The 25,876-nt window shown below is 36.6% G+C and overlaps 1 protein-coding gene across 1 annotated transcript in view; it reads left to right on the top strand.

The window, feature by feature from the left end:
* Window positions 1–18,542, top strand: part of HTR2C (5-hydroxytryptamine receptor 2C) — a 148,283-nt gene extending 129,741 nt beyond the window's left edge. The window contains 1 exon segment of the mRNA XM_060407996.1: window positions 18,206–18,542. Within this exon segment, the coding sequence (XP_060263979.1) occupies window positions 18,206–18,542 (337 nt within the window).
* The last annotated feature ends 7,334 nt before the right edge of the window (window positions 18,543–25,876 follow it).

Here is a 25,876-nt window from a genome sequence, read left to right as displayed (position 1 = left end):
GTTGTCTACAAGAGACCCACCTCAAAACAAGGGACACATACAGACTGAAAGTGAAGGGTTGGAAAAAGATTTTCCATGCAAATAGAGATCAAAAGAAAGCAAGAGTAGCAATACTCATATCAGATAAAATAGACTTTAAAACAAAGGCTGTGAAAAGAGACAAAGAAGGACATTACATAATGATCAAAGGATCAATCCAAGAAGAAGATATAACAATTATAAATACATATGCACCCAACATAGGAGCACCACACTATGTAAGACAAATGCTAAAAAGTATGAAAGGGGAAATTAACAATAACACAATAACAGTGGGAGACTTTAATACCCCACTCACACCTATGGATAGATCAACTAAACAGAAAATTAACGAAGAAACACAAACTTTAAATGATACAATAGACCAGTTAGACCTAATTGATATCTATAGGACATGTCACCCTAAAACAATGAATTTCACCTTTTCCTCAAGTGCTCATGGAATCTTCTCCAAGATAGATCACATCCTGGGCCATAAATCTAGCCTTGGTAAATTAAAAAAACTGAAATCATTCCAAGCATCTTTTCTGACCATAATGCAGTAAGATTAGATCTCAATTACAGGAGAAAAAAATATTAAAAATTCCAACATATGGAGGCTGAAGAGCACGCTTCTGAATAACCAACAAATCACAGAAGAAATAAAAAAGAAATCAAAATATGCATAGAAATGAATGAAAATGAAAACACAATAACCCAAAACCTGTAGGACACTGTAAAATCAGTGCTAAGGGGAAAGTTCATAGCAATAGAGGCATACCTAAAGAAACAAGAAAAAAGTCAAATAAATAACCTAACTCTACACCTAAAGCAACTAGAAAAGGAAGAAATAAAGAACTCCAGGTTTAGTGGAAGGAAATAAATCTTAAAAATTAGGGCAGAAATAAATGCAAAAGAAACAAAAGAGACCATAGCAAAAATCAACAAAGCCAAAATCTGGTTCTTTGAAAAGATAAATAAAATTGACAAACCATTAGCCAGACTCACCAAGAAACAAAGGGAGAAAAATCAAATCAATAAAATTAGAAATGAAAATGGAGAGATCACAACAGACAACACAGAAATACAAAGGATCATAAGAAACTACTATCAACAATTATATGCCAATAAAATGGACAACTTGGAAGATATTGACAAATTCTTAGGAAAGTACAACTTTCCATCTTTATATTTGTTTATTTTATTTTATTTTTATTATTTCCAGGAAGAAACAGAAAATCTTAACAAACCCATCACAAACACGGAAATTGAAACTGTAATCAGAAATCTTCTGGCAAACAAAAACCCAGGTCCAGACGGCTTCACAGTTGAATTCTATCAAAAATTTAAAGAAGAGCTAACACCTATCCTACTCAAACTCTTCCAGAAATTGCAGAGGAAGGTAAACTTCCAAACTCATTCTATGAGGCCAACATCACCCTAATACCAAAACCTGACAAAGATGCCACAAAAAAATAAAACTACAGGCCAATATCACTGATGAACATAGATGCAAAAATCCTTAACAAAATTCTAGCAATCAGAATCCAACAACATATTAAAAAGATCATACACCATAACCAAGTGGGCTTTATCCCAGGGATGCAAGGATTCTTCAATATCCACAAATCAATCCACAAATTAATATACCACATTAACAAATTCAAAAATAAAAGTCATATGATTATCTCAATAGATTCAGAGAAAGCCTTTGACAAAATTCAATATCCATTTATGATAAAAACTCTCCAGAAAGCAGGAATAGAAGGAACATACCTCAACATAATAAAAGTTATATATGACAAACCCACAGCAAACATTATCTTCAATGATGAAAAATTGAAAGCATTTCCCCTAAAGTCAGCAATAAGACAAGGGTGCCCACTTTCACCACTACTATTCAACATAGTTTTGGAAGTTTTGGCCACAGCAATCAGAGCAGAAAAAGAAATAAAAGGAATCCAAATTGGAAAAGAAGAAGTGAAACTCTCACTATTTGCAGATGACATGATCCTCTACATAGAAAATCCTAAACACTCCACCAGAAAATTACTAGAACTAATCAATGAATATAGTAAAGTTGCAGAATATAAAATCAACACACAGAAATCCCTTGCATTCCTATACACTAACTATGAGAAAATAGAAAGAAATTAAGGAAACAATCCCATTCACCATTGCAACGAAAAGAATAAAATACTTAGGAATATATCTACCTGAAGAAACTAAAGACCTATATATAGAAAACTATAAAACACTGGTGAAAGAAATCAAAGAGGACACTAATAGATGGAGAAATATACCATGTGCATGGATCAGAAGAATCAATATACTGAAAATGAGTATACTACCCAAAGCAATCTATACATTCAATGCAATCATTATCAAGCTACCAGCGGTATTTTTCACAGAACTAGAACAAATAATTTCAAGATTTGTATGGAAGTACAAAAAACCTCGAATAGCCAAAGCAATCTTGAGAAAGAAGAATGGACCTGGAGGAATCAACCTGCCTGACTTCAGGCTCTACTACAAAGCCACAGTCATCAAGACAGTACGGTACTGGCACAGAGACAGAAATATAGATCAATGGAACAAAATAGAAAGCCCAGAGATAAATCCACGCACCTATGGACACCTTATCTTTGACAAAGGATGCAAGAGTATGCAATGGATTAAAGACAATCTCTTTAACAAGTGGTGCTGGGAAAACTGTTCAACCACTTGTAAAGGAAATAAACTAGAACATTTTCTAACACCATACACAAAAATAAACTCAAAATGGATTAAAGATCTAAACGTAAGACTAGAAACTATAAACTCCTAGAGGAGTTCTCCTAGAGGAGAACATAGGCAAAACACTCTCCGACATACATCACAGCAGGATCCTCTATGACCCACCTCCCAGAATATTGGAAAGAAAAGCAAAAATAAACAAATGTGACCTAATTAAAATTAAAAGCTTCTGTACAACAAAAGAAACTATAAGCAAGGTGAAAAGACAGCCTTCAGAATGGGAGAAAATAATAGCAAATGAAGCAACTGACAAACAACTAATCTCAAAAATATACAAGCAACTTATGCAGCTCAATTCCAGAAAAATAAACGACCCAATCAAAAAATGGGCCAAAGAACTAAATAAACATTTCTCCAAGGAAGACATACAGATGGCTAACAAACACATGAAGAAATGCTCAACATCACTCATTATCAGAGAAATGCAAATCAAAACCACAATAAGTTACCATCTCACACCAGTCAGAATGGCTGCCATCCAAAAGTCTACAAAATATATAAGCTGGAGAGGGTGTGGAGAAAAGGAACCCTCTTACACTGTTGGTGGGAATGCAAACTAGTGCAGCCATTATGGAGAACAGTGTGGAGATTCCTTTAAAAACTAGAAATAGAACTGCCTTATGACGCAGCAATCCCACTGCTGGGCATACACACCGAGGAAACCAGAATTGAAAGAGACACATGGACCCCACTGTTCATCGCAGCACTGTTTATAATAGCCAGGACATGGAATCAAGCTAGATGTCCATCAGCAGACAAAGGGATAAGAAAAGTGTGATACATATACACAATGGAGTATTACTCAGCCATTAAAAAGAATACATTTGAATCAGTTCTAATGAGGTGAATGAAATTAGAGCCAATTATACAGAGTGAAGTAAGCCAGAAAGAAAAACACCAATACAGTATACTAACTCATATATATGGAATTTAGAAAGATGGTAATGATAACCCTGTATGCGAGACAGCAAAAGAAACACAGATGTATAGAACAGTCTTTTGGACTCTGGGAGAGGGAGAGGGTGGGATGATTTGGGAGAATGGCATTGAATCATGTGTAATATCATATAAGAAATGAATCGCCAGTCCAGGTTCGATGCAGGATACAGGATGCTTGGGGCTGGTGCACTGGGATGACCCAGAGGTATGGTATGGGGAGGGAGGTGGGAGGGGGATTCAGGAATGGGAATACGTGTATACCCGTGACAGATTCATGCTGATGTATGGCAAAACCAATACAACACTGTAAAGTAATTAGCCTCCAATTAAAATCAATAAATTTAAATTAAAAAAAGAAAGTAGTTCAGTTTCATTCTTTTACATGTAGCTGTCCAGTTTTACCAATACCATTTATTGAGGAAGATGTCTTTTCTCGATGGTCTATTCTTGCTTCCTCTATCATAGATAAATTGACTATATAACTGTGGATTCATTTCTAAGCTCTCTGCTGCTGCTAAGTCACTTCAGTCGTGTCCAACTCTGTGCGACCCCATAGACGGCAGCCCACCAGGCTACCCCATCCCTGGGATTCTCCAGGCAAGAACACTGGAGTGGCTTGCCATTTCCTTCTCCAATGCATCAAAGTGAAAAGTGAAAGTGAAGTTGCTCAGTCGTGTCCGACCCTCTGCGACCCCATGGACTGCAGCCTTCCAGGCTCCTTTGTCCATGGGATTTTCCAGGCAAGAGTACTGGAGTGGGGTGCCATTGCATTCTCCGAAGCTCTCTATTCTCTCCCATTGATTCAAGTGTCTGTTTTCTGAGCCATTACCATACTGCTTTCATTATTGTAAATGGTAATGTAGTTAGAAATCAGGGAGCACGATACCATTGGCTTTGTTCTTCTTTCTCAAGATGGTTTTGGCTATTCTGAATCTTTTGTGTTTCCATACAAATTTTAAATTTATTTGTTCTAGTTCTGTGGAAAATGCCGTTTGGTATTTGATATGGATTATACCAAATCTGTAGATTGACTCGAATAGTATGGTCATTTTAATAATATTAATTCTTCCAATTCATAAACACAGTATATCTTTCCATCTGTTTGTATCATCTATAATTTCTTTCATCAGTGTCTTATAGCTTTCCAAGTACAGGTATTTTACCTCCTTAGTTAGACTTATTGCTAAGTATTTTATTCTTTTTGATGCTATTATAAGTGGGATTGTTTCCTTATTTTCTCTTTCTGATAGGCTGTTATTGGTGTATAGAAATGCTATAGATTTATGTATGTTAATTTTATATCCCACAAATTTACCAAATTTATTGGTGAATTCTAGTAGTTTTTAGTGTCATCTTTAGGATTTTCCATATATGGTATCATTTCATCTTCCAACAATGACAGTTTTATTTCTTCCTTTCCAATTTGGATTCCTTTTATTTATTTTTCTTATCTGATTGCTGTAGCTAGTAGTTCTGATACTATACTGAATGAAAGTTGTGAGAGTGGGCACCAATATCTTTGTTTCTGATTTTAGAGGAAATTCTTTTTCAGCTTTTGATCACTGAGGATGATGTTAGCTGTGGGTTTGCCATATACGGCCTTTATTATGTTGACTTACATTCCCTCTATACTCACTTTCTAGATAGTTTTTATAAACGGATGTTGAATTTTATCAAAAGCTCTTTCTGCATCTATTGAGAGGATCAAAAAATATAATTTTTATTCTTCAATTTGTTAATGTGGTGTGTGACGTAGATTGAATATGGAACTATCCATGCATCCCTGGGATAAGTCTCATTTGATCTTGGTGTGTGTGCATGTTAAGTCGCTTCAGTCCTGTCCAACTCTCTGTGACCCTATGGACCGTAATCTGCCAGGCTCCTCTGTCCATGGGATTCTACAGGCAAGAATACTGGAGTGGGTTGCCATGCCCTCCTCCAGGGGATCTTCCTGACCCAGAAATTGAACCTGCATCTCTTATGTTTCTTGCATTGGCAGGCAGGTTCTTTACCACTAGAGCCACCTGGTGTGTTATTTTTTAATGTATTGTTGAATTCAACTTGTTAATATTTTGTTAAGAATTTTTATATCTATGTTCATCAGTGCTATTGGCTGTAAATTCCTTTTGTGTTTGTGATATCTTTTCTGGTTTTGGCAGCAGGATGATGCATATCTTTTAGAATGAACTTTGAAACATTTCTTGCTCTTTAATTTTTTGTAATATTTTGAGAAGGATAGATGTTAACTCTTTTCTAAATGTTTGGTAGAATTCCCCTTTGTCGCCATCTGTTTTAGCAATTTTATTACTGATTCAATTTCATTACTCAAAATTTTTCTGTTCATATTTTATATTTCTTCCTGATTCAGTCTTGGAAGGTTTTAGCACTTCTAGGAATATGTCTATTTCTTCTAAGTTGTCCATTTTATTGGTATATACTTACGGTAATCTTTTTTGATCCTTTGTAGTTCTGTGATGTCTCATTTTTCATTTCTGATTTTATAGATTTGAAGCCTCTTTCATTTTCTTTCTTGATGAGTCTGGCTAAAGGTTCATCAATTTTTGTTATCTTTTTGAAGAATCAGCTTTTAGTTTCATTCATCTTTTCTATTGTTTTTTCTAGTTTCTGTTTTATTTATTTCTGCTCTGATCTTTATAATTTCTTTCCTTCTTCTGACTTTGGCTTTTGTTCTATTTCTAGTTACTTCAGGAGTAAGATTTGATTGTATATTTGAGGTTTTCTGATTTCCTGAGGCAGGCTTGTATTACTTTGATTTTCCTTCTTGAACTGCTTTTGTTTCATCACATAGATTTTGGATCATTGCATTTTCATTTTCATTTGCCTCTAGATATTTTTTGATCTCTTTGATTTCTTCACAGACCCATTTTTTTTAGCAGCATATTGTTTAGCCTCCATGTATTTCTGATTTTTTCAGTTTTATCTTAAAGTTTTCTAATCTCATAGTGTTGTGATGTGATGTAGCTATGATTTAAAGTTTCTTCAGTTTACTGAAGTTTGCTTTGTAGCCTATCATGGGATATACCCTGGAGAATGTTCCAAGTACACTTGAATGTGTGTTTTGGTGCTTTGGATGCAATGTTCTATATATATTTATTGGGTCTATCCAGTATAATGTATTGTTTAAGGTCCGTGTTTTTGTTTTTGTTTTTTTACTGATTTTTGGTCTGGATGATCTGTCCATTGATGTGAGTGGAGTGTTAAAATCCCCTATTGTTATCTTGTTCCTGTCAATTTCTCTCTTTATGATTATTAATGTTTGCTTTATGTGTCTAGGTGATCCTATGTTGCGTGCATATATATTTACAACTGCTACATCTTCTTTTGGATTGATCTCTTGATCCTTATGTAAGGTCCTTCTTTGTCTCTTGAAACAGTCTTTATTTAAAAGTCTATTTTCTTGGTATAAGTGTCAGGAGAGTGTGTAATTTTCTCGCTTCTGTCTTGCTGCAACAAAGATTTGAAATGGCAGCCCAGTGTTACAGTTCAGTTACAGCTCAGAATTTTATTTGGTAAACAAAAAATAGTACACCCTTGAGGCGGGAGGGTGGGCTGACCCCAAAGGAGAGGCCCCAACTTGACTTTGCTCTCCCTTTTTATACATTTTGTTTCCTCCCCCTGAGCCTATCTTATGCAAATTAGGGCTAGCCAGGAAAGGGGCGTGATGTTTCACCTGAGGTTCTCACTCTTGTCTGTGTATCTTTCTTTTATTCCCTTTTTGTGGGCTTTTCCCCTTTCTCTGTGTATTTTTTAGCCACTACCATTTTGGACTCCTTTTTCCTATTCTAACTACCTAACAGAAGTATTTGTATGTAAGCTTTCTTTTCATTTCTAGGTTCTCACTCTTGTCTGTGTATCTTTCTTTTATTCCCTTTTTGTGGGCTTTTCCCCTTTCTTTGTGTATTTTTTAGCCACTACCATTTTGGACTCCTTTTTCCTATTCTAACTACCTAACAAAAGTATTTATATGTAAGCTTTCTTTTCATTTCTATTTGCATAGAATAATTTTGTCTATCCCCTCAATTATAGTCTCTGTGTGTCTTTAAATCTAAAGTGAGTCTCTTGTTAGCAACATAGAAATGTCTTTTTTTCTGTATCTGTTCAGCCTCCCTTTATCTTTTGATTGAGACATTTAATTCATTTACATTTAATTATGTATAGATATGTACTAATTGGGCTTCCCTGGTAGCTCAGTGGTAAAGAATTTGCCTGCCGAAGCAGGAACAACTGATTGATCCCTAGATTGGGAAGATACCCTGGATAAGGAAATGGCAACCCAGTCTAGTATTCTTGCCTGGGAAATCCCATGGACAGAGGAGCCTGGCAGGCTATAGCCCATGGGGTCTCAAAGGACTTGAATATGAGTTAGTGTCTAAACAGCAACAAATGTATTTATTGCCATTTTAAAAAATTGTTTGGTGACTGTTTTGCAGTTCTTTTTATTTATTACCGTTCATTTACTCATTTTTATTCATTTACCATGAACTTTATATGTATACATATATGATTATTTTAAAGTTGTTATCACCTAAGTTCAAATGCATTCTAACAAAACTGAATTTTTATACCCCTCTTATGTTTTCTAATGAGTCTTTTCTAATGAGTTGGCTCTTCACATCAGGTGGCCAAAGTATTGGAACTTCAGCTTCAGCATCAGTCCTTCCAATGAATATTCCAATGAATTTAGTCTTGACTGGTTTGATCTCTGTTTGGGAACTCATGTACACTTATGGCGGATTCATGTCAATGTATGGCAAAACCAATACAGTATTGTAAAGTAAAATAAAGTAAAAATAAAAATTTAAAAAAAGAGTCTTCTCCAACACCACAGTTCAAAATCATTAATTCTTTGGCACTCAGCCTTCTTTATGGTCCAACTCTCACATCCATACATGAATACTGGAAATATCATAGCTTTGACTATGCAAACCTTTGTCAGCAAAGTAATGTCTCTGTTTTTTAATAGGCAGTCTAGGTTTGTCATAGCTTTTCCTTCAAGGAGCAAGCATCTTTTAATTTCATAGCTGCAGTCACCATCTGCAGTGATTTTTGAGCCCAAGAAAATAAAGTTTGTCACTGTTTCCATTGTTTCCCCATCTATTTGCCATGAAGTGATGGGTCCAGATGCCATGATCTTAATTTTTTGAACGTAGAGTTTTAAGCTAGTTTTTTCACTCTCCTCTTTCATCCTCATCAAGAGGCTCTTTAGTTCCTCTTCACTTTCTGCCATAAGAGTGGTGTCATCTGTATATCTGAGGTGGTAGGGGTAATGGTGGTTATGATGACCTCCTTCAATAGGACTTATGCCAGCACACTCCAGGCCACTCATAGGCAAGTCTGGCTTAGTCTCTTGTGGTGTCACTGCTCCTTTTTCCTGGGTCCTGGTACACACAAGGTTATTGTTTTGTATGTGTGCCCCCAAGAGTCTGTTTCCCTAGTCTTGTGGAAGTTCTGTAATCAAATCCCTCTGGCCTTCAAAGTTAAATTTCCTGGGGATTCTCAGTTCTTTTCCTGGATCCCCAGGTTGGGAAATCTGTTGTGGGCCCTAGAACTTTTGCAATGGTGCAAGAACTTATTTGATATAATTGTTCTCCAGTTTTTGCGCCATCTGAACAACTCTGTTCTTTTGCCACCTAACACATTCTTTTCATTTCTCTTCTACATTTTTGTATAGGGCCTGATAATTTCTGCCACCCAGTCATGCTATTAGGGCTTCCTCCGTGTCTCAGATGGTAAAGAATCTGCCTGCAATGCTGGAGACATGGGTTCTATCCCAGGGTAGAGAAGGTCCCCTGCAGAAGGGGATGGCAACCCACTCCAGTATTCTTGGCTGGAGAATCCTATCGGCTATAGTCCATGGGGTCACAAAGAATCGGACACGCCTGAGTGACTAACCACCACCACCAGTCATATCATTTCTTCTAAAAGAAAAGAATAACCATTCTTTATTCCTAGTGTAATTTTCCAACTATTTCTGACTTCGTCTCCTCAGAGATTTTTACCTATCATCTTCACCTTTCTTTTCTATATCTTTAAGCTCTTCCACTCTATTGGCTTTCACCTTCAATGTATAAGCATATTATTGTATCTTAAATATAATCTTAGTTTCCTCAGTCTTCATTTGCTTGTGAGTAATGTAGGAGAGGAAAAACAATTTTCCCCTCTAACCTTCTGAGTTCTTGGCTTAGACTCTTATAATAAAACACAGTTTAACACGAGAAAACAGCAAGTTTATTAACATGCATATGTTATGTATACATGTGCATGCATATACATGAGAGATATCCTAAAAAACTAAATAACTCCCCCAGATGGCGCAAGGCACTACTTAAATACCATCTTCAGCTAAAGACAAGTGAAGATGTGAGGTGGGGAAAGGCCAGTTATGGCAGATTACCAGGAAAAGCTAGATAAACAAGGGTTAGGTTTGCCATGCAGATTTACGTGTACTCTTTCTCCATGAATAAGATTCTCCTGGGGTTTAGTCATTTTTCTCTTCCCAGTAAAGAATCTGCCTACAATGCAGGAGACCCCAGTTCGATTCCTAGGTTGGGAGGATCCACTGGAGAAGGGATAGGCTAACCACTCCAGTATTCCTGGGCTTCCCTTGTGGATCAGCTGGTAAAGAATCTACCTGCAATGCAGGAGACCTAGGTTCAATCCCTGGGTTGGGAAGATACCCTGGAGAAGGGAACGGCTACTCACTCAAGTATTCTGGCCTAGAGAAATCCATGGACTATGCAGTCCATGGGGTCACAAAGAGTTGGACACAACTAAGGGACTTTCACTTTCACTCTCTCTTCCCAGTACAGAGAGGTTGATGTTTACCAATGGAGATTTACTTTGTAAATGCAAACTTCTCTTTGGTAGTTTTCAGAGCTTTTCCTGTCTCTGCCATGTTTCAAAATAATCAACTCAAAATAATCTTTATGCCAAAGAGTCATATTTTGGGGCAGCATATTTTGTAGTAATGTTTCCATATTTAGATGTTACTTCAAATTTTACTTCTTCATACCTTCAGCTGTATTATAGTTGGACCTCCCTAGGACCTCCTCCACTGTTAAAAAAACAAAATTCAATTGAGTAAATTTGAAAATTCAATGATTCACGAATTTTTTCCCCAATAGTCATGTTCAGCCTTTGTGGTAGCCATGTACAGATGTGAGAGTTGGACCATAAAGAAGGCTGAGTGCCAAAGAATTGATGCTTTCAAATTGTAGCACTAGAGAAGTCTCCTGGACAGCAAAGAGATCAAACCAGCCAATCCTAAAGGAAATCAACCCTGAATATTCATTGGAAGGACTGATGTTGAAGCTGAAGCTCCAATACTTTGGCAACCTGATGTGAAGAGTCAACTCATTGGAAAGGCCCCAATGTTGGGAAAGATTGAGAGCAGAAGGAGAAGGGGGCAACAGAGGATGAGACGGTTGGATGGCATCACCGACTCAGTGACATGAGTTTGAGCAAGCTCTGGGAGATGGTGAAGGACAGGTGAGCCTGGTGTGCTATAGTCCATGGGGTTGCCAAGAGTTGGACATGACTGAACAATAACATGCCTTCAGCCATATTATAGTTGGACTTCCCTAGGACCTCCCTCAACATTCAACTGGGTAAATTTGAAGATCTAATTGGCTTTATTCAGCAATTCATGAATTGGGTAGCATCCCATCTAGTGAACAGACAGGCACTCCAAGGAACTGGACAAAATGGAAGGTTTTTATAGGAAGAAGAGTGGGACGAGGAAGTTATTAGCAAAAGAAAAGAATTCTTTCAGGTCAGATCATCTTCTTTTGTAGGGGAAGGTAATGGGAGGAGTCTTATTTTGCAGGTACCTCACTAGTGCTAATCAGGAAATTTCAGATTGCTTAAAAGTCACCTTACTGGGAGAATCTGGGACTACTATTAAATCTTGGTCCACTGTCACAGAGGCAGATGACTGCACTTGCTGATTGCTACTTCTTTTTAACGTTCAGTTCTCCATAAACTCTTACCCAAGTTTAACTTATAAATCCTGGGTATTCTTCCTGTCACTTCATGAACTGTTTTCTTTTAGAATCTTCTTTTAGTTCAACATCCCTTGAAGTCATTTAAGGTCTTTTCCTTACTCAATATCCTTTATTCATGCATGCCTAAGTTCCTATTCTTCCCAAAGCTAACAACTCCTTGAATTCAAAGTTGACTCTCAACCTGATTCTGAATTCCTTAAAATTCCCACTGCATCAACACCATCTATCTGCCAAAGTATACAAAATATTGCTCCAACTCTCAGTCACACTTGATTATCTGATAGCTGAGGCAGCACTGCTTTTGTTCATTTTGTCTTCTGTGTTTTTCTTTGAAAATAGTTTCTTCGTATTCTGCTGTCAATTCCCATGTTCAAGGGACTCACTTAGTACTCCAAGAGGCAAGGGACCACTCCTGTCAGCTTGACATTTTATGATCCTCCTTGAAAAAATTCCTTTCCATGAAAAACTCATGAAGATAGATACCTAGGAGATAGCCCTGCAGTTTAGTAACAAATTCCCATAATCTATGTTTTCATTTTGATGATGGCCAGTCTGTTCCAGGAAATGTAGTTTATAATCTTGCTCTCTTTTATCTTATTATCATTTACTATTCATCCCTTGGCAATCCATCTTCACCATTCGACTATAACTACCAGTTTAGCGATAATTCCACCTCCACACTGAACACTTCCAGAGACTGTTAATGAGTTTAAATGCTAGGGATTTTCTCTGATGCCTCATTGCATATGCTTGTTACATTAAGATGCTAATGAGGGATCTGTTGGATGGAGGTGCTGGAGCTGGACCAGGGACCAGGCTATAATTACCAGTGTTCTATAATTACCAGTGATTTCCTTATTTTCAAAGACAGAGGAAATGTTTCAAATCTAGATTCTTCTGTGGCATTTGATGCTGTTGAGGCCACCTTCTTCAGAACATTCCCTCTTTGTGTGTATTATGACATAATTTTTTGTTCACAGTGAACTATTACCATGCTCCTGTTACTCATTTTGTAAATTTTGCTGCTGGTAATGTTGATCTTACCAAAAGATGTCAAAAGAAGGTTTTCAGACCAGGCTCACACGTGCACAGACAATGATGACTATATAATGACTGCTATCTGGCTAACACTAATTGTAAGATACTATCAATTGTAAGACACATAGCACTTTTGAAGATGTTAAAAATCTGAAAGGAATGGACATCTAAGAATCATGGGCATATGATATTATTATCTGATTGCTTGAAGATAATTGATCTGTGTTGCTTGAATTCAAGGCTTTAAGAAATAATGCAAACATCATTATACATTCTCTAAATTTACTTTCCTTATCTGATGTAAAATAACCACACCAAGTTATTTTACGTCTTTTATGAGGCTAGAATAAGTCACTCAGTCGTGTCTGAATCTTTGCGACTCCATGGACTGTAGCCTACCAGGTTCCTCCATCCATGGGATTTTCCAGGCAAGAATACTGGAGTGGGTTGCCATTTTCTTCTCCAGATCTTCCCGACCCAGGGATTGAACCTGGGTCTCTCGCATTGTAGGCAGACGCTTTACTGTCTGAGCCACCAGGGAAGTCTAGAATAAGATAATATATGTAAAATAATTACTGCAGCTAAAGTACCAAAATCAGTAAGCACTCAATAAATGATAACTAATAGTCAAAATAACACATATTTTCAATAAAAACTTGAACTATAACTGTTATTGAATTCAATATTCTTAAAATGCTAAGACCCCATGTTTATTGAAAGTATTTTTTCTCCCTTAGTAAATTTAATGAATAATAATCAATTTTACAGGGTTTTTTGAGATGCAAATGAGACAATTCATGCAAAATATTTGTTTATTGGTTGAAGTAGTACCAGATATTTTCAGCAGAACATGAATTATAACTTAATTTTGTTGTTTCTAAAATTCTAGAGATGATATACATTTTTCAAAGTTAATTTCAGAAAGATTAAGTGATTCTAGTTAATAATTCCTTCTTTCTATATTTTTTTGTCTGGATTAAATAATATATGAAAGTATATAATAATTGTAAAACATTTAATTCAGTGTGTGACAAATAAAAAGCACTCAGTAAAAAGTGATTATTATTACAATTGTTGTTATTTATTCCTGATATTATCTATGGTAGTTCATTTTCACTTTTTCTCCTTGATCAAGTCAAAGATTTTAAAATATCAAATACTTCTCCATTATACTTGCTAAGCTAGTTTTCTGAAGTTAACTTCACCAAATAATATATATCTTTCAAAAATTTTATGACAATGAGTGAGATAATGCATGTAAAATATTTTGTTGCTATTATTGACAGTTTGTGTTTACTTGATATCACTTGAATTTCTACTAATTGACTAATTTAGAATACTGAGAAACACTTTATACATTGGCTGAATTTAACTCTTCAGGGTTTAGATAACTTCATCCACTAATATAGAACAGCAGTTCTCAAACTCTTTGGTGTCAGGGCCTATTTATACTTTTTAAAACAAATGAAGACCTCAAAGAGCTTGTGTTTATATGGATTATATCTATTGATATTTATTATATTAGAAATTAAAGCTGAGAAATGTTTAAAATATCTATGAATCATTTTAAATAACAATAATGAATCCATTTAATGTTAACAACATTTTTTAATAAAAATTAACTATTTTTCCAAAAATAATTAAGAGAGAAGACAGGCATTGTTTAACAGTTTTAAAATCTCTTTAATATTTAGTTTTATGGAAAGATAGTTGGATTCTCATAGATGTATCTGTGTTCAACCTGTTGTGGTGCACTATTTGGTATGAAGTTTATAAAGAATATACAGTTTTAAAGATGGATAGTTGGAAATGGGAAATCTAGCAAACTCTCTAAAAGAATCTCAGAGGCCCCTCTGGGTCCTTGAACCACACTTTGAGAACTGCTGACATATGCTTTTAATTTTTTTAAGTATTGAATAAGATAATCCATATAATAGATACTGTTATTAATGCTGCTTTAGTTGCTATTAGTATTATTTATATAATTTCCAGATACTGTCAAAAGAAACTTAGTTTCTTGTTTTGTTGACTGCATTCACAGTTTCTATAAAAACAAAAACAAAACAAATGACAATATAGATTTGGTAAAACGGTTAAGCTACTTCACTAAATAATATCTCTATTATAGGAGTTTTAATGAAATTGAGATAATATATTTTATATCTTTAATGTCAGTAATACACATGGCTCAATGCCTGGCACATAAGATAGACTCAGTGAAAGGCAGTTTTAGAATCACTCTTTGTTCAATGTACAAAAATTATGCAAATAGATCCCAGGGATAAAATTGACCTCATACACCCAATAACATCATTAGCTTATCTGGAATCACTCTCTTGTCTCTAGACAAGGCCTACTTTTAGGCCCAAGATTACCTTAGGAAAGTAAATAAATCTTTTAACAGAAACAAGCTAATACAATTCAGAGTTGGGCTTTGAGTAATGCTGACTTCCACTGATATTATGGTCAGTGTGTGAGGCCTTCCCTAGAAATTTCAGATATCTAGGAATACCTAAAAGATTGTGCAGCATTTCCTTGGGGAAATGACTCTCCACTCCAGCACTTGTATCCTGAGTGTAGATATGGCTACCCTTGTAGGAATTCTTTCAGAATGAATACAAACTCCCCAGATTAAGTTTCTAGCCTCAGGGTCTGGTTGCCACATTGTTGGATGGCAGGGGAGGGGGACAGTTTGGAAGGGGAGCCATTCCACTTTACCCCTCCTCTGGTCTTGCTATAGGATCCTGAAAAAGTATAACACAGTTTTCTACCAACATTTTGTCAGAAAATGGCCTTCTTCTCTACATTTATACCAAAATGGTAAGTGTTTCCACTCAGGACCCCAAGACTTTTGCTCTAGAAGGAATCCATTCCAAAGTTAGCAGTGGTAGTAAATCTTACGGACTTTTATCATCTGAGATCTAACAGCCATTTCTTTCATGCTTCTGAAAGAATCTCTGTTTTATTTTAATTGCTTCCATTTCTTAAATATTAAACTTTTGGTATAAAGATTTTAAAAGATTATAAAATTACGTAGAATTATATTATAAAGAACCATGTACTCATTATCTAGCTCCAAGATTTATCAATTTATGAACTGTCTTGCATCATCTGTACTTCTGTCCACTTCTCCCTCCCATATTATTTCAAAACAAACCTCAGAATCATAATATTTTATCCGTAAACACTTCAGTATATACATATCTAAAAATATAAAATTTTCCCCACATAATCACAATATCAACATCACTTTTAAAAGCTAATTAAAGATAATTATTTACTATCATCAAAGGCCAGTTATTGTTCAAAATAACACATTTCCACCTGTGTCATGAATATTTTTAAAAATTTGTTTGCATCACAATTCCAAGAAGATCCACATATTAACATTGCTTGATTGGTATTTTAAGACTCTCTTAATATTATGTTCTCTAATTTTTTCTGTTGTAAATGATTTGTTTTCAAGAAACCCTTCCCTCTTTTCTTAATCTCATATTAGCTTCCTTAACTCCAGAAAACTTCCTACAGCCTTATCCTCACTAAAACATTTCATGAAGGATGAGCCAATACTGGCTTCTTTCAGGCAAGCTTGACCTATGCTCTTTCTACATATTCCCTCATATTTATGGCTTTTGGAATAAAGACTCTAAGAATACAAGATGGCAACATTCTTACCTATCATTTTATAACTCTTAAGAAATGTAACCTGTGTGGTTCATCAAATTTGGTGACTATTACCTTCTCATACTTGCCACTCTTCCCATCTAGAGTTCAAGGGTCGCTTCACCAGATCCTGTACTGTATTACCTGAGGACACTTTCTGTTTGCAGTGTCTCCTAGTTTTCACAGCCATTCTTGCCTTCTTAAATGGCATGCCTAGGTTCAGAATTGCAGGTATGTACCAATACGCCAAAAGATCTTGTCACATCTATTGATGCTTCTCATACCATCACTTGGTCTCTTTCTCGAGGGGAAAAAAAAAAAAAAACCCAGGCATGTAAGAAATTCAGGGCCTGAATTAGAAGGCTTAAAGATAAGTTTTCATAACTCTTCCTCATGTCTTCCCAGAAATTAAATACCTATCAATGTCATCAACAAGCTCTTAGCAAAGAAAAATATTTTCCCCTCTTGATCATCAAGCACTCTATACCTGACAAAGCATGTTAAGACAATCTATAGGGACTTTCAGATTTGTCATGGTTCCCTGTGTGTTCCCTAAAGCCAGCAATGATCTTTGAGAGTGTGTTTCTATCCTCTTTCACAGTTCATAGTACAAAGAGCCACCAGCCCAGGAATCCTCATAATGATCTCTGATAGAATCCTAGAAGTGCAACCTGCATTGTCCCAGGCTTCAAGTTCCTGTGGACACAAGAAAAAATAAATTAACAGTAAAATTTGAATTTCATTTGTGCAAGTTATCCCTGCTTATTGATGATAGACCTCTTCAAGATCGACCATAATGATTTGCCATAATCATTTCCAAAAATTTCTAGGTATATTACTTATGCTCAGGCACAAGATTCTGCTCCCATCTTCTTATTGATATTTTTTGCCTGTGAACTTCTTTATTAGTGGAGGTGCTTACCTAGATGGACACCTCTCAGTATTCTTAAAAAACAAATGAGTTCAAAACTCCACATCTAAATGGGAGGACTGTATCTCTCCCAGAGTCTCAGGAAAATGCTTACTAAAAAGACAATTCCTTCAGTTTCTGCATAGAGACTATGTCTGCATTGTGGCCAGTCTAATTCCTATTTGAGGGGCATACTATCCTCTTCATCTCCAAAAAACTCCGGAGCTCCCAAGCTCTGTCTCCAAAGGACTCACCCACAGAAGTTCCTCTTCTTGACCACTTTCCTTGGGAAAGGATGTCCTTAGCTAAAAACTCATCTTAAACTCAGCCTAGTCAATGCTGACATGCTTACTCCTAGATGGTATGCACATCATTTTTATTGCACTTGGAATGCTAAAAATGAACAATTGAATTTATTGATGTCATTGAATACAGACACAAATTTATTCATTCAACAAATATTTAGTGAATGCCTTCTATGAGCTGGGACATTTCTAGGAATTGGAGCTAAAACAAAAAAGACACAATTCACTGTTATATACAACCATACTTATAATTTATCTCAGTAATGGCAATTACAAGTCTTTTACAGAAAATTGGTGAGAAGGCATTCCTAACTTGAAAAAAAGCTGTCATTTTCTGATGTCATACTGTTACTCTTTCATGTGACTATCACTTTATGCTGTGAATAGCTTTCAACAAATATCAGATCTAAATTTTCTCCAGTGATATGCAATTGAATGTATCCCACTGTACAAACCTGTTCAATGCTTCCATATGCTGTAACAATGTCCTACCTTCTTTTTTGTTCCTGTAGGTGTATCAGTTCCTATCCCAGTGATTGGACTGAGGGATGAAGACAAGGTGTTCGTCAACAACACCACCTGCGTGCTGAATGACCCAAATTTCGTTCTTATTGGGTCCTTCGTAGCTTTCTTCATACCGCTGACAATCATGGTGATTACCTACTGTCTGACGATTCACGTCCTTCGCCGCCAAGCTCTGATGTTACTGCACGGCCACACTGAGGAACCGCCTGGAATAAACCTGAATTTCCTGAAATGCTGCAAGACGAACACCGATGAAGAGAATTCTGCAAACCCGAACCAAGATTTGAACCCACGCCGAAGGAAGAAGAAAGAAAGACGGCCTAGGGGCACCATGCAAGCTATCAACAATGAACGGAAAGCCTCGAAGGTTCTTGGAATTGTGTTCTTTGTGTTTCTGATCATGTGGTGCCCATTTTTTATTACTAATATTTTGTCGGTTCTTTGTGGGAAGGCTTGTAATCAAAAGCTCATGGAAAAGCTTCTGAATGTGTTTGTTTGGATTGGCTATGTTTGTTCAGGAATTAATCCTCTGGTGTACACGCTTTTCAACAAAGTTTACCGAAGGGCTTTCTCCAACTATTTGCGCTGCAATTATAAGGCAGATAAAAAGCCTCCAATCAGACAAATCCCGAGAGTTGCTGCCACTGCTTTGTCTGGGAGGGAGCTTAATGTTAACATTTACCGGCACACCAATGAACCAGTAATTAAGAAAGCTGATGACAAGGAGCCTGGTATAGAGATGCAAGTTGAGAATTTGGAGCTACCGGTTAATCCCTCCAATGTGATTAGTGAAAGGATTAGTAGTGTGTAAGAAAGCGCAGCGCAGTCTTTTCCTATGGTAAAGCTACAAATGTAGAAAATTGTTCTTTAATTCTGCCGGTCATAACTAATGTAAATATTGCCATCTGAAAAGTGTGTTTTATATATAGCTTTGCAATCCTGTACTTTACAATCATGCTTACAATAGTGAGATTTAGGGTTCTATATTTACTGTTTATAATAGATTGAGAATAACTTATTTTAATTGATGCAAAAATGTTGATTTTTCCCCCCTTCCATCCCTCCTTCCCTCCCTCTTTTTCTTTCTCTCTCTCCTCTCTCTCTCTTTTTCTTTTGCATATAAGGAAACATTGATGTTCACCTCAGGTGGCATTTGCAGGAGACCAGAATGATACACATGACAGCGGTTTTCAACCACACCAAAATTGAACAAATTCGGTGGACTCTTTTTTCCGGGTTAACAGTAAATATGCACTTTAAATTCTTGCTCTGTTCATCTACACACATAAATACAGTAAAATAGGTTCTGCCTTCTGAAACTCTACCACAACTATTAGTGAGTCAAAGGCAGAACTTATTTCTTGTCACACACAGGGGAAATTTTGACATTGTCAGAATGTTGTGTTGATATTTTACTGCAATGTCTGTCCCCAAACATAGTGGCATTTTAATATAGCAGCTAGTTAACCGGAACTACAGAAGTGGAAGGATGACAAGAGATATATACACCAACAATAGCTTTTCACTTCTTATAATGTTCAAATTCTGATTATGACAAACAAACTGGAATTAGTGTCTTCATTCTGGTCCTTCGTAAATACCTAATTCCATGATTAAACTGGGAAACAAAATCCCAGAGCTATTTCCCAAGCCAGGATTCAACATCAATTGGGTTTTGATATCAGGATCCTGGAAATTCGTGTGCTACACACAAAATGAAATTAGCATTTTTGAGCCTTATTAAAATAGCATATTAATTATGGTACCTCTGTCTATAGGACCTAATTTAGCAGTCCATTTTTGAGTAAAACTTGCATCGGAAGCAGATGCCCAAGACTTTGGAAGTTTTACTTGATTAAGGACTACAGAACTGGGCCCTTAGAATGTGAAAAAAAGTAATTAAAGAAGCTTTTACTGAACTCTGGGAAAAAAAGAAATACAGAGTTTCCATTTGGATTTTAAACAAAATATCTCATTTTCAGATCCTTCCAAACTCTCTAGTGCAGGGAAAGGCTGCAGCTAATTTGTGAAAGTGGCAAGCTCTTCATTGTACTGCAATTCCGTACCAGATGTTTAAACCTTTGTTAAATATAGTGTTGTGTTACAGTCAGTGTTGGCCATTGTTTCATTCGTGGGCCTGTTGCTCTCTAAGAATTCAGTACCATTTTACTAGTTTGTTAACCATGAAAGGTTTTCAAACATTACTAAAGTCAGACTATTAAGTCTATGCTGTGTGTAGAGTATACAAGTGTTTTCAGTAACTATATTTCCATGTGTGTCCATTTCACACAATTGTGGATCTATTTCCAAAGACTTCATGATGCTATTTCTTATGCCTGACAGTTACTTACACACCTTAGAGTATCTTGAAATTGGTGAAGGCAGAATCCAAATTTCTAAAAACCCCAGTGTGTGTCCTCAACACACAGCATAGATAAATCCAACAATCTGCCACAAGGGCAGTGGGAGAGATGCTGTATCTGAAGAAACTCATACAGTCCCTAAGTGGTTTGCAACACTGCCAAATGCCAGTCAATTACTTGAGCATGCCCAATTATAACATGAAAGTAAAGTCTACCTGCCTGTTAGCTCTGTCAAACTGCATGTTAAAAACAATTATATGAAATTGAATGAGACCTAATTCTTACTGAAATGAAAATGTCTGAGGAAACATAGCATGCATTGAGCATGAGTTCTGCATATACATGGTGTCCTGCATGTATGCCATGTATGGTGCATAAATCCATCGAGTTGTATTAATGTAAGGCAGAGTAGGTGTTATAAGAATGACTCAAATGCAAATCCTTTGGCAGTCTTTAAAAAGACCATGAGATCAGATCTGAAGTATTGTGAGTATAGAGAAAATTGGAAACATCTGATTTCTTTCCTGAACTATCAGGGCAAGCTCATAGCACATGTTTTACAAAGAAAATATAAACCACTTATTTTCAAAAGCACTAGCAATAAGTTGAATGATAATAGCTTATAGCACATTTGTTAATAATTCTTATGTCATCAAGCAGTAGTACTTAATAGTACCCAACACAGTAATTATTCTAACATCATGTGCTATTCGTAAGTTCTGTGCAGTTTGGTATGAAATAAGTGTTTTCATTTGGATATAAATCTTACAGTTCAATGTTAAATCTACAACTTTTATAAATGTTTTAAAGTCCATGTGATAAGTGTAAACATGGTGAATTTATTGTCAAACAGATCATTTTGATGTACTATTATATACATATATCTGTTTAAGACACGTGCAATGGACTGCCTTATATTATTTCCTGTAAATCTTCCTTCATCAAGTGGTACTTTTTGTGAGTGGTTGCAAAATGTTGTCTTATTCCTGATTCCTGTATGTTATCCCTTCCAGGTTTTTGTGATATTTCTTATTAATTTATTAAATTTATTAAATGTTGCCTAATATGTCATGTGCCTTTTTCCCCCCTGCATCTTTTGAGAGAAAAAATACACCACTTCATTTCTTGGAAAATTAAATTGTAACTGGTTAAATAAGTTCACAAAGTCAAATACAACCAGAGAATATTACCCTTTTCTGTATACTCAAAGACTATGACACTAGAAGAAAGACAAGAGGTGTAAATGACAAAAGCAATATTAATAACAACATCACTGATTCCTCATGAACAGAATAACTGGACTCTGAAATATTCCTATCTTCTTAACCTGAGCAGGGGCTTAGGGTGGCTCACATGCTCTCTTTGCTATAGGATTGTTATCTTATCCCCATCAGACTCTAAGCTCTCCAAGAGTAGAGAGAACCATGTCCATACTGTTGATGTTTTACTTTCCAGTTGATAGTAGTCACTCTGTGTTCAATAGGTATGTATTGAGCATCATATTTGTGGGCATTGTATTATCTGTTCCTGTTGCCAAAAGAAACCTTACAACTCCCCACTGTTCATGCAGACTTGATCACTTTCACTGACCTCTATCCCAAATGGCCTTGGATACCTGTGTTATCGTCAAGGTCACCATACTAAGTGCCTCTGTTCCTCCATACCTGGAGCCATGTGTGACAAAATCCACTGGCCTTTTCTTCCACCATGTATACCCTTCCGATGCTCTGTGAGCTACTGGTATGAGTTCAGTTCCCTGAGAAGAAAGCAGGAGTACCTCATTCCTTTGCAACCATGACTAGGTTGATTCCTAGGAATGGGCCAAGGAATAAAGGCTGAAGTGCCACTTTGAAACCAATGGGGTTACTGCTGCCCATGGCTTCAAATATCTTATACCACTGAAGCTAGGGACTACTCTTGCCCAATAGTGAAGCAATGGAGAGAGGTTGAAATTTCTGATGGCACGGAACTGAAGTCATTATTACCAGTAAAAGGGAAGGAGGGTCAGAAGGAAGACTGGAGTGTCTTATCCCATAGCACTGGAAGGTCTTTGTGGTCTGAAGATAAAAGCATACTTCTTGTCATCAAGCAGTAGTAAGTTTCTGCTTACTGCAGAAACACAGTTCCCACACAGTTAATCAGTTCCCTCTTAGGTCAATGCAATCTCCATGGTTGAGGCCCATTTCTCCTTGCATATTCCCCTAGACACATGTTAACATATCACCCAGAAAGCCGCATGTATTAGAAAGAGGTATTTTTATAGGCAATGCCAACAAGAATAGGTAACTCTTTGGGACCCCATAGGACTGTAGCCTACAACGCTCCTCTGTTCCTGGGATTCTCCAGGCAAGAGTACTGGAGTGGGTTGCCATTTCCTTCTCCAGGGGATCTTCCTGACCCAAGGATCGAACCCAGGTCTCCCTCATTGCAGGCAGATGCTTTAACCTCTGAGCCACCAGGGAAGTCAGTAACAGCATAGTGGTTCTCAAATATTATGTGACTCATAGCTCACTTATAAATAGTTCTAAGAGGTAGAGTGAGTTCCCTAGGATGTAAATTCTGAGATGGAAATAAGTATACAGGATGTAATTAGAAAAGGATCTTGGGATCCATCTGCATGGGGGAATGGAAGAAAGGAGGAATGGGCAGAGGGAGAAACTGGGCTCTCATGTAGTCACAATAAGGACTTATTCCCCATGCACCTTTGTAGAGAAAAATATGCAACTTAGCCTCATTTTCTTTGAAAGTTAAATTGAATTCTGTAAAATAAGTTCACAAAGACAAACTCAACCAAAAAGTATCACCCTTCCTCACTAATTTTGCATGTAGTCAAAGAATATAACACCAAGGGAAAGACAATTGAGAGCTGTGAAAAACAAAAACATCACACTTAGCTGACTCCCATGGGAAGCTTCATAGTTGTTCCAAGTTGAAGCAGGGGACCAATCCTCCATATTGCCACTGTCCCCAAGAGAGATATAAAACCTTATGCCAAGTCACTTTCTTCATCAGAGGCAATTCCCAAAGACAGCTTATACCTGAAAGTTGTCAAGTCTACAATTTCCCATCACCTGGGAAATAAACCCTTCAGCCCTGGAGGTGGAATCTTGTCAAGATAGCATAGCATCTATAACAAATAGGGCATTTATTGAATAGAAAAGATTCACTACCTAGTTCAACACCTATATAAATAAGACAAGAGAACCTGGATGGCTGTCACTGAAGGACAAATCAAGGGAAATGGAGGTGAAAGGAAATATATGTTTTTATATATGATTTCTTTTCTTATTAAAGGTGTTCTCAATCAACAGCTTACTAGAATTCCTAGATTTATGAATCCATCTCGATAGTTCAAACTAAAATGGCAGTAAAAAGCAATCCCAAATCCTCAATGGCTTAACAAAACAAACATTAATTTTGAATTCACACTCAATGTCCAATGAGGGTTGCCAGGAAATCTCTTCTCATCATGGTTACTCTGGGCAAAAATGATAGAGGCTTTATACTTGCTACCATGTAGCAGAGGGAAGGAAATTTAGTGAAGCTATTTCTTACACTAAAGCTAACCCTACCTTTGACTTTCAAATTAATCCTGACTCTATCCATATTCTCACACCTTACCTATAATATTATTTCTTTTCTTAATTTTATCTTTAAAATTTTCTATGTGTAATCCTGTCCTGCTCTAAATTTATAGTTAATTCTAACCCTAACTCTTTTTTCTAAATTACCTATAACCACAATCCTGCCTTCTGCAAACTCTAATCTTACTCAAATCTCTAACCTCACCCTTATTGTTAACTTCAATGCTTGTTCTGTTTTTAATCCTCTTTAAGGGGCTAATTCTGAACTTACTTCTAAACCAACATCTGGGCTCCCCTAGTGGCTCAGACGGTAAAGAATCTGCCTGGAATTCAGGAGACCCAGGTTCAATCCCTGGGTTGAAATGGCAACCCTGGAGAATGAAATGGCAACACACTCCAGTATTCTTTTTTTTTTTTTTTTGGTAAATTAATTTATTTATTTTAATTGGAGGCTAATTATTTTACAATATTGTAGTGGTTTTTGCCATACATTCACATGAATCAGCCATGGGTGTACATGTGTCCCCCATCCTCACTCCCCTCCCACCTCCCTCCCCATCTCATCCCTCAGGGTCATCCCAGTGCACTGGGCCTGAGGACCCTGTCTCATGCATCAAACTTGGACTGGCGATCTATTTCACATATGGTAATATACATGTTTCAATGCTATTCTCTCAAATCATCCCACCCTTGACTTCTCCCACAGAGTCCAAAAGTCTGTTCTTTACATCTGTGTCTCTTTTGCTGTCTCTAATATAGGGTCATTGTTACCATCTTTCTAAATTCCATAAAGATGAGTTAATATACTATATTGGTGTTTTTCTTTCTGACTTACTTCACTCTGTATAATAGGCTCCAGTTTCATCCACCTCATTAGAACTGATTCAAATGTATTCTTTTTAATAGCTGAGTAAATATTCCATTGTGTATATGTACCACAGCTTTCTTATCCATTCATCTGCTGATGGACATCTAGCTTGATTCCATGTCCTGGCTATTGTAAACAGTACTGCAATGAACATTGCAGTACACGTGTCTCTTTCAATTCTGGTTTCCTCAGTGTGTATGCCCAGCAGTGGGATTGCTGGGTCATATGGCAGTTCTATTTCCATTTTTTAAGGGAATCTCCACACTGTTCTCCATAGTGGCTGTACTAGTTTGCATTCCCACTAACAGTGTAAGAGCGTTCCCTTTTCTCCACACCCTCTCCAGCATTTATTGCTTGTACACTTTTGGATGGCAGCCATTCTGACTGGCGTGAAATGGTACCTCATTGTGGTTTTGATTTGCATTTCTCTGATAATGAGTGATGTTGAGCATCTTTTCATGTGTTTGTTAGCCATCTGTATATCTTCTTTGGAGAAATTTCTGTTCAGTTCTTTGGCCCATTTTTTGATTGGGTCATTTATTTTTCTGGAATTGAGCTTCAGGAGCTGCTTGTATATTTTTGAGATTAGTTCTTTGTCAGTTGCTTTGTTTGCTATTATTTTCCCCCATTCTGAAGGCTCTTTTCACCTTGCTTATAGTTTCCTTCGTTGTGAAGAAGCTTTTAAGTTTAATTAGGTCCCATTTGTTTACTTTTGTTTTTATTTCCATTACTATGGGAGGTGGATCATAGAGGATCCTGCTGTGATTTATGTCAGAGAGTGTTTTGCCTGTTTTCCTCTAGGAGTTTTAAAGTTTCTGGTCTTATGTTTAGGTCTTTAATCCA

The sequence above is a fragment of the Ovis aries genome, chromosome X (genome assembly GCF_016772045.2).
Source record: "Ovis aries strain OAR_USU_Benz2616 breed Rambouillet chromosome X, ARS-UI_Ramb_v3.0, whole genome shotgun sequence".
NCBI classification, from domain to species: Eukaryota; Metazoa; Chordata; class Mammalia; order Artiodactyla; family Bovidae; genus Ovis; species Ovis aries.
This window is presented reverse-complemented; position numbering and strand designations above follow the sequence as displayed.